We start from the raw sequence: 10,282 nt of genomic DNA on the forward strand, positions 1-10,282 counted from the left end.
TTCTACTATAGTTGCTTCTTTGGATTCCCCAGCAGCTCCTGAACAGCCAGACTGCCAAAACCAAACCAAACCAGAGAAAAACTGAGCAGAGAGAACTGACCACTCCTGTTTCATTGTACAAGGGTTTTTTTTTAAACTTTTTGTTAGATTAGATTACTTACAGTGTGGAAACAGGTCCTTCAGCCCAACAAGTCCAGACCAACACGCTGAAGCATAACCCACCCAGACCCTTCCCCTACACCTAACACTACAGGCAATTTAGCATGGCCAATTCAACTGACCTATGGGAGGAAACTGGAGCACCCGGAGAAAACCCACGCAGACACGGGGAGAATGTGCAAACTCCACACAGTTGCCTAAGGCAGGAATTGAACCCAGGTCTCTAGCGCTGTGAGGCAGCAGTGCTAACCATTGTGCCATTGTGCCTTTTGCCTCAGGCAGTATCTGTTAGCCAATATCAAATTGGCCCTAAAGCCCATACAAACCAGACGCATTCAAAGTTGAGAATGTGTGGTGCTGGAAAAGCACAGCAGGTCATGCAGCATCCGAGGACCAGGAATATCGAAGTTTCGGGCAAAAGCCCTTCATCAGGAGTGAGGCTGGGAGCCTCAGGGGTGGAGAGATAAATGGGAGCAGGGTGGGGCTGGGGAGAAGGTAGCTGAGAATGCAATAATTGGATGGAGTGGAGGTGAAGGTGATAGGTGGAAAGGAAGATTGACAGGAGAGATACATCATGGGGATGGTGCTCAGCTGGAAGGTCCATTTGTATGTGGCGGAAATGTTGGTAGGTGATGCGATTTATGCGGAAATTGATGGGGTGGAAGGTGAGGACCGGGAGATTCTGTCCTTGTTGCAGTTGGAGGGGTGGGGTTCGAGGGCGGAGGTGCGGGACGTGGATGAGATGCGTTGGAGGGCATCTTCAACCACGTGGGAGAGGAAATTTCAGTCTTTAAAGAAGGAGGCCATCTGGTGTGTTCTGTGGTGGAACTGGTCCTCCTGGGAGCAGATGTAGCAGAGGCGGAGGAATTGGAAATACAGGATAGCATCTTTACAGGAGACAGGGTGGGAGGAGGTGTAATCAAGGTAGCTGTGGGTGGGAGTCGGTGGGTTTGTAAAAAATGTCAGTGTTGAGTCAGTCATCGTTGATGGAGATGGAGAGGTCCAGGAAGGGGACGGAGGTGTTAGAGATGTTCCAAGTGAATTTAAGGTCGGCGTAGAATGTGTTGGTGAAGTTGATGAACTGTTCGACCTCCTTGCGGGAGCACGAGGTGGCACCAATGCAGTCATCAATATATTGGAGGAAAAGGTCAGGAGTGGTGCCAGTGTAACTCCAGAAGATGGACTGTTCTGCATAGCTGACAAAGAGACAGGCAGAGCTGGGGCTCATGCAGTGCCCAGGACTAACCTTTTCGTCTGGAGAAAGTTGGAGGATTTGAAGGAGAAATTGTTGAGGGTGAGAACCTGTTCAGCCAAACGAATGAGAGTGTCAGTGGAAAGGTACTGGTAGGGACGTTGGGAGAGGAAGAAATGGAGGGCTTGGAGGGCCTGGTCATGGCAGATGGAGGTGTAGAGGGACTGAATGTCCTTGGTGAAGATGAGGCATTGGGGGCTGGGGAAATAGAATCTTGGAGGAGGTGGAGGGCTTGGGTGGTGTCCCGAATATATGTGGAGAGTTCCTGGACCAAGGGGGATAGGACAGAATCGAGATAGGTGGAGATGAGTTCAATGGGGCAGGAGCAGGCTGAGACAATGGGTTGGCCAGGGTAGTCAGTCTTGTGGATCTTGGGAAGGAGGTAGAATCGGGCAGTGCAGGATTCTCGGACTATGGGATTGGAAGGTGCGGGTGGAAGGTCCCCTGAGGTGATGAGGTTGTGTTTGTCTGGGAGATGATGGTTTGGTGATGGGGGGGGGATCATGGTCGAGGGGGCAGTAGGAGGAGGTGTCTTTGAGCTGGTTCCTGGCTTCAGCGGTGTAGAGGTCAGTGCGCCAGACTACCACTGCACCCCCTTTGTCCACTGGTTTGAAGGTGAGGTAGGAGTTGGAGCAGAGGCAGTGGAGGGCTGCACATTGTGAGGGCAAGAGGTTGGAGTGGGTGAGGCGGTTGGACAGGTTGAGGCGGTCGATGTCACGGCAGCAGTTTGAAATGAAGAGATCAAGGGCGGGTAGCAGACCAGCAAGGGGTGTCCAGGTGGAAGGGATGTGTTGGAGGTGGGAGAAGGGGTCCTCGGTGGGTGGGCAGGTGTCCTGGTTAAAAAAGTAGGCACAGAGATCGCAGACTATGTTGAATTCATTAGTCTGGGACTGTAGATTGCATTCTCAGCTGCCTTCTCCCCAGCCCCACCCCCTCCCATTTATCTCTCCACCCCCTTGACTCACAAGCCTCATTCCTGATGAGGGGCTCCCGCCTGAAACGTCGACTCTCCTGCTCCTTGGATGCTGCATGACCTGCTGTGCTTTTCCAGCACCACACACTCTCGACTCTGATCTCCAGCATCTGCGGTCCTCACTTTCTCCTAGTGTTATAAACTTGTTTGCTGAGGAAGGGGAAGTAGCAATGCTTTGTTATCAGTAAGGTGAAGGATTGTAACTCTGAGCCTGTCCCACTCAACACAAAATTGGTTATATCATAATTTAAACTGAAATTGAAGCACAGAAGAAACAAAGCTAAAAGCCAATGCTTCTTGGCACTCTGGTTGCTAGTTCCACTTGAACACTTCAGTTACAAATTACTTCCTCATCCAACATTTTCAGCATCTTTGAGATTCTGAAACTCAATGCAGGACTGTCCTCATTGGTCCATATGACTCGCCCAGTAAGTCTATAAAATGATACATTTGCTGACGGAATATGTATTGTGCCCCACATTTAAAATCAAAACAATGTTTGTTTATTCATTCACAGGATGCAGACTTAATTACCTCTCACTAATTGCTATTAAGCTACTGATGAGCTGCTATCTATTGTTGCCTACTTCACTAATACAGAGATACCACTGCGGCATAATGCCCAAACAAAAATATCCCCTCCCACCCTGAATCCACAGAAAGCTGGAAGTTTTTATTGGATGGCACCCATAGGTAATAATGTGCCCACCCATGATTGGTAAAATACTAGCAGTAGTGGGGAGACGCCCTGCCTCTGAATGATCTAAATCATTTAAAGATGGACAGTCCATCATCCACTACTGACTCTGCTGTTGATAAAATATCAGCAGAGCAGGGAAAGCAATGGGAATGGTATTCTCATACCATTCCACCAGATTCATCAAACCCCCTTGTTTCTCCTTGGCTCCTGGGGTGGAGAGAAGCCTGAAATTGTGGGCAATGTTTTCAAAATGGGATGGAGAGAGTGTAAATGGGGTAGAGAAGCAAAGGAACATGGATGTACTGGCATACCGTTGTCAAAAATCAAGAACACAAACACCAGGGTTTATTTTGAGAATGACATAACTGAAAAGCTGATAAGTTAGAGCAAAGTTGAGGAAATCTTGGAATATCATTTACAGGACTGTGCACCGTCCTGATCTCCATATTGTAAAAGCAGAAGAAAGTACAAAAAGATTTGCAAGGATGATATCAGTATATCAGGAAAGATTCAATAGATTGAGATTTTCTTTTCCTTTGGCGGACAGAATGCTGATGAGTGACTTGATAGAGGACTTTAAGGTAATGAAAGGGTTACAATGAGTCAATCTGGAGAAGACTTGAAAATTAGAGACAGTAACTATAACAGTCACTAATAAATCCAGGAGGGATTTCAGGAAAATCTTCTTTATTAAGAGTGATTAAAACATTGAACTTGCTACCACAAGGGTTAATTGGATCAAAAAAGATACATGCATTTTAGAAAAGCTAGGTAAACACGCAAGGGGAGAAAGGAATTGAAGGAGACACCACTAGCGTTAGATGAAGAGGAGTGGGGCGATGCACATGAGGAATATGAACACAAGGTGGGACCGGTAGGGTTGAGTGGTCTGTTTCTGTGCTTGGATGTTCTATATATAAGTTCCCAAGTTAGTTGACATCTCTGAGCTGATTGTGGCTGAAATGGCAGGTAATGACAAAGGTAAATGGAATGTTGGCGCTTATTTCAAAGGGACTGACTGGAGGATAAAATAGGGAGGCTTTGCTAAAGCTATACAAGGCATTAGTCAGCTAAAATACTGGGAATAATTCTGGCCCCTTTTCCTAAGGAAAAATGTAATGGCATTGCTGGTAGTCCATAGAAGGTTCTCTAGGCTGATACAGAGATGAGGTGAAATTTCTTTTTCCAGAGAGTAGTGAATTCTGTGCTGCAGACTGTTGTTAAGGTTGATTGGTCATTAAGTATATTCTAGGCTGGGATAGACAGATTTTTAATCTGAGGGAGTGAACAGTTATGGAAAAAGGGAGAAAAATTGAATTGAGGATGACCTGATCAGCAGTGATCTCATTAAATGGTGCAGCAGACATGATGAGTTAAATGGTCTTCCTCTGTTCCTATGTCTTATTGTTTTGAGAAAGAGTAACAAGTTAAATTTTTAAGAAGCCAAAACTTCAGGGGAGATATACTGAGATGTGACGGTTGAGAGAGATACAAGGAAGAAAAATACAACTAGGGAAGGAAAGAGAAAAAAAAATGAAACAGAAATGCCAAACATATTTATAAAGCATCTCAAGAAACGGCAAGAAAAATCATCCTAGGTGTTTTGGGTCTAAAGGAAGAACCTTGTAAGAGAGAAAAAACACAGTGGTGTTTTTGACAGACAGAACAAAAGCATAAAAAGCAAAAAGATACATTTGATTGTTCAGCAGGAAGACAGCAATGTCATGGGACTAGAATATAAAGATAAACACCTTGTTGAACCGGGAACAATATGGGAAAATGGAGAGAGCTGGTTAGTATAAGAATGAAGAAATGTTGAGAAAGTTAAAGGTCAAATGAATGTGGATGAGAAAGGGAGATTGGGACAGAAAGAAAGAAAGTAATCTCTTGTAGGTGCAATCTCTGTTTCTGCTGGGAGTGAAGAAAACAATTGCTGACAATCTATTCTCGATTCATTTTGCGACAGAATATCCACGAGTATGGAATGATACTGGGATGAAATTAATCAAATAAATAAATTCTTATCCTGTCACCAGCAAAAAATAATTTATCAACATTTCAATTTTAGCCCACACTGTTAACTTCATGTTCTAAATGAGTGTGGCATACCTGAATTAACTGTAGCTCAAAACATAGATTCTCTTATTTAACGGTGTACAGCCACAACCAAAGGACTGAACTGAAACCTTCAGAGATTCGATAGAATCCATTGATTCAGAAAATAGCGAGCAAGCAATGGGCTTCAAACTGCAGAGCTTTTACCCACCTGCAAATATTTGTGAATGTGCCATGATGCCTGTTTCCCATCATTCACAGACTCGACGGTGGTGTTAGCCAAACCAGCGATGTCACCACCTGCAAAAACCCACGGCTCACTCGTCTGCATGGTCTCTGTGTCAACATCCAAGAAGCCCCATCTGTTAAACCTGATCTTAGTCATGGCCTCTTTCACTGCAATAAATGTAAACAGAAAAGAAAAATAAGGTGGTGATCTGGAAAATTAAGCAAGCCAGGTCTTGTCTAAATCTTGTTAATATTATTTATCATCGAGATCTGCAGAACAGAAAAAGGCCCTTCGACCCATCAGGTCCATGGCCTGCAAAAGCAACCACTAACTTTTCTTGGGGTGGCACGGTGGCTCAGTGGTTAGCACTGCTGCCTCACAGTGCCAGGGACTCAGGTTTAATTCCAGCCTTGGGCGACTGTCTGTGTGGAGTTTGCACATTCTCTCCGTGTCTGTGTGGGTTTCCTTCGGGTGCTCCAGTTTCCTCCCACAGTCCAAAGATGTGCAGGTCCGCTGAATTGGCCATGCTAAATTGCCCGTAGTGTTAGGTGCATTAGTCAGTGGGAGATGGGTCTGGGTGGGTTCATCTTCAGAGGGTCTGTGTGGACTTGTTGAGTGAAGGGCCTGTTTCCACACTGTGGGGAATCTTATCTAATCCCATTGTTCTGATTTGTATTTCTAACTGCTTCTAATTTGTTTAATTTAGGGAGTAACGTTGTTGGAAAATACAGTTCAAATTTAACCTTCTGAGTTCTACATGCCAAATAAGTTCTACTAGGCAAATAAATTCTTCCTTGCATGTAGAAAACAATTTTTACTCAGCTTTGTCAGCACTATAACTCTAATTTATCTATAATATATAGCTTGAGTGAATCATCCATCAATTAGCTGAGAAAAAAACTAGAAATTAGGAAGTCATAGTTCAACTGTGCTCTCTTTTCATTAAATTTATCTCCTGTCTGAAGCTTTGCTGCTTCATTAGGCCTGGAAGAAGGGGTTTCTGAACCACTGTCATGATTTTATCATAGGTTTCAACACCATGATATCAGACCAAATGGTAGTCCTGAACCTGCACTTCCTGATGTTGAAGCAGCTGCATAATGTTCTTAGAGATGGTGCTGAGGTTGACGGCCTCTGTGATTGCCATCCTATTAAGAAATCTGGACAGTTCCATGATGCTGTTACCCAAATCATAGAGCCATCAAATCTCCAGGCTCAGTACCCCCACTAGGGGGAAAGGTGACCACGAATGAGGTAGATGAGCAACTATGAGTGCACTTCAACACAAATTTAACATTGGAGGAGCAGAGTTGAATTCATAGATCAGAAGTAGGAGCACCACTTACTTGAGGGGATATCCCTCCAGGTGCATTATTGAGGTTAACTTTTGTGGCCATGACCTGGGTGTTCAGCCCAAAGAATCTCTCAGGCTGACTCAGGGATTCCACTTCCATTAAACTGGCAGGCTCCTCAGATAGTGATGGCCCTCAGCCACCAGCAGAATCCTGGTACGTGCTCCAAGCTACCTTTAATCATCTTAAATATATCTTAAATATACAAACTGGTTGTACCACTACATGGGCAGTCAATTCATGTTCCAGCGCATCCTTGGGCAACATCCCCATTTAACTAAAAACCACTCCAATCTGGATCCTTGGTATTTTCGAGGCTCTTAACCTCCAGGTCTGCCATCACTAACTTGGGAAAATTCAGCTGCACAGATTTACAGCTTGCCAGCTGAAACAAGGGAGATAACCTGCAGAGGACATAAGAGTTGGAGGTCATGACATGGCTGTACAGGCCATTGGTTAGGTCACTTCTGGTCTACCTGCTATAGGAAGGATGTTGTGAAACGTGAAAGGATGCAGAAAAGATTTACAAGGGTGTTGCTATAAGTTGGAGGGTTAGAGCCATAATGAGAGGCTAAATAGGCAGGGGCTGTGTTCCCTGGAGCTTTGGTGGCTGAGGAGTAACCTTTTAGAGGGATATGAGATCTTGAGGGACATGGATAGGGTGAAAAGACAAGGCCTTTTTCCCAGGGTGTGGTGTCCAAGTCTAGAGGGTGTAGGTTTAAGGTGAGAAAGGAAAGATTTAAAAGAGATGTAAAGGGCACAGAGGGTGGTGCATGTATGGAATTTTGCTTTCACTTCTGTGACCTATGATCCTGTTCCACAGCTACCTGATGAAGCAGTGCTCCGAAAGCTAGTACTTCCAAATGAACCTGTTGGACTATAACCTGATGCTGTGTAACCCACATTCTGAGACTGATAACTAGTTCTGGATTCCTTCAACATTGGGAACATTCTTTCTACATCTAGCCTGTTCAATCCAGTCCTAACAGGACTTTATTTGTTTCTTTGCATTCTCCCCACTTCATTCTTCTAAATTCCAGTAAGTACAAACCCAGTCAATCCAGTTTTTCTTCATCTGTCAGTCCTGCCTCCCAAGGAATCAGTCTGGTGAACATTTGCTGAACTCACTCAATAACAAGAATGTCCTTCCCCAGACTAGCAGACCAAAACTGCAAACAGTACTCAAGGTGTGGCCTCACCAAGGCTGGTATAACTACAGCAAGACCATCCTTACTCTGATACTCAAAACCTCTATGAAGGCCAGCATGCCATTAGTTTTCCTCACCGTCTTCTGCACCTGCATGCCAATCTTTGGCAACTGTTCCACCATGACATGCAGGTCTCGTTGGACCTCACCTTTTCCTAAACTGCTACCATTCAGATAATAGTCTACTTTCTTATTTATGCCATCCAAGTGGAAAACGCCACATTTGTTCCAGTCCTGCCCAGGCACAGACCGTCTGGTTTGTAATGGTCCCACCTCCCCCAGAACCGATTCTGTTGTCCCAGTGTTGTGTTTTGTTTTTCTCTAAATTAATGGTACATTGCTTAATGCACTTAATGACCTAGCACTGTACAACAACACATAAATGAGGGTCATTTCAGCTCAATTATCCAAATACATCTGTGGGAATTGTTAGGACAAGATTTTGATGTTGCTATGCTATTCAGCGATCAATACCAATACATCTGAACTACAGAAATTCATTGTGTAACCCACATTCTGAGACTGTGATAACTAGTTCTGGATTCCTTCAACATTGGGAACATTCTTTCTACATCTAGCCTGTTCAATCCAGTCCTAACAGGACTTTATTTGTTTCTTTGCATTCTCCCCACTTCATTCTTCTAAATTCCAGTAAGTACAAACCCAGTCAATCCAGTTTTTCTTCATCTGTCAGTCCTGCCTCCCAAGGAATCAGTCTGATGAACATTTGCTGAACTCACTCAATAACAAGAATGTCCTTCCCCAGACTAGCAGACCAAAACTGCAAACAGTACTCAAGGTGTGGCCTCACCAAGGCTGGTATAACTACAGCAAGACCATCCTTACTCTGATACTCAAAACCTCTATGAAGGCCAGCATGCCATTAGTTTTCCTCACCGTCTTCTGCACCTGCATGCCAATCTTTGGCAACTGTTCCACCATGACATGCAGGTCTCGTTGGACCTCACCTTTTCCTAAACTGCTACCATTCAGATAATAGTCTACTTTCTTATTTATGCCATCCAAGTGGAAAACGCCACATTTGTTCCAGTCCTGCCCAGGCACAGACCGTCTGGTTTGTAATGGTCCCACCTCCCCCAGAACCGATTCTGTTGTCCCAGTGTTGTGTTTTGTTTTTCTCTAAATTAATGGTACATTGCTTAATGCACTTAATGACCTAGCACTGTACAACAACACATAAATGAGGGTCATTTCAGCTCAATTATCCAAATACATCTGTGGGAATTGTTAGGACAAGATTTTGATGTTGCTATGCTATTCAGCAATCAATACCAATACATCTGAACTACAGAAATTCATTGGCAATGGTTACAGATGATTAACACTACAAGTTAGTTTACATAAGAGGTGGCTCCCTGCACTATTTTAAATAACAGAGCCTGGAAGAACAAGAAGCAGATCATGTGTCCAAACTGCAGTCACAATAAATTATAAGATAGCAGAAGCATGTTTGACAAAAAAATGGCTAAATTCCATTGACATTAACTGAATTCAGTAATAATATATGAATTCTCCACTAAGTACAGTGCAGTACTGGGCTTAGATTCAGATTATGTGAAATAAAAACTGAAAATGATGGAAACGGATCTGGGAGAGAGGAAAGTAGGTTTAATGTTTCAGGTCAATGAACTTTCATTGGAACCCTGCTGAGGGTTTCCAGAACTTTCTACATTCACTTCAGATTTCTGTTTGTGCAGTAGATTTCTTAAACCTACATCTCGCATCACCTAAACATTGAGTCTACAAAAACAATTGTGCACAAATTAAAAGAGTTGCACACCTAAAGTGACAACAGGCATTTTTCTTCAATAAATATCTAATTTTATATTAGTGATGGCAAATAGAGACCATGTTGTGATAAAGTTCAGAACCTGACCTACAATTGGGAAAAGTGGGCTCCCTCTTAACATTGACTAGGGTGGGTTAAATGAAAAATCCCAAACCAATCCCACATTATAAGAAGGATGTGGAAGCTTTGGAAAAGGTGCAGAGGAGATTTACTAGGATGTTGCCTGGTATGGAGGGGAGGTCTTATGAGGAAAGGCTGAGGGACTTGAGGCTATTTTTGTTGGAGAGAAGAAGGTTGAGAGGTGGCTTAATAGAGACATATAAGATAATCAGAGGGTTAGATAGGGCGGACAGGGAGAGTCTTTTTCCAAGTATGGTGACGGTGAGCATGAGGGGGCATAGCTTTAAATTGAGGGGTGATAGATATAGGACAGATGTCAGAGGCAGTTTCTTTATTCAGAGAGTAGTAGGGGTATGGAATGCTTTGCCTGCGACAGTAGTAGATTCGCCAACTTTAAGTGCATTTAAGTCGTCATTGGACAAACA

General features: G+C 43.8%; 1 protein-coding gene and 1 long non-coding RNA gene across 6 annotated transcripts in view; one reads left to right on the top strand and one right to left on the bottom strand.

The window, feature by feature from the left end:
* Window positions 1–10,282, bottom strand: part of LOC122554210 (dihydropyrimidine dehydrogenase [NADP(+)]-like) — a 735,384-nt gene that overhangs the window by 333,431 nt on the left and 391,671 nt on the right. For both annotated transcript variants that reach the window (XM_043698867.1, XM_043698868.1), the window contains exon 12: window positions 5,351–5,535. In XM_043698867.1, coding sequence (XP_043554802.1) covers window positions 5,351–5,535 — 185 coding nt within the window. The remainder of the gene's footprint in view (window positions 1–5,350; window positions 5,536–10,282) is intronic.
* LOC122554211 overlaps window positions 1–10,282 on the top strand; it is a 301,535-nt gene that overhangs the window by 170,452 nt on the left and 120,801 nt on the right. The gene's annotated exons all lie outside the window — the stretch shown is intronic.

This window comes from Chiloscyllium plagiosum, chromosome 11 (genome assembly GCF_004010195.1).
Source record: "Chiloscyllium plagiosum isolate BGI_BamShark_2017 chromosome 11, ASM401019v2, whole genome shotgun sequence".
Lineage (NCBI taxonomy): Eukaryota > Metazoa > Chordata > Chondrichthyes > Orectolobiformes > Hemiscylliidae > Chiloscyllium > Chiloscyllium plagiosum.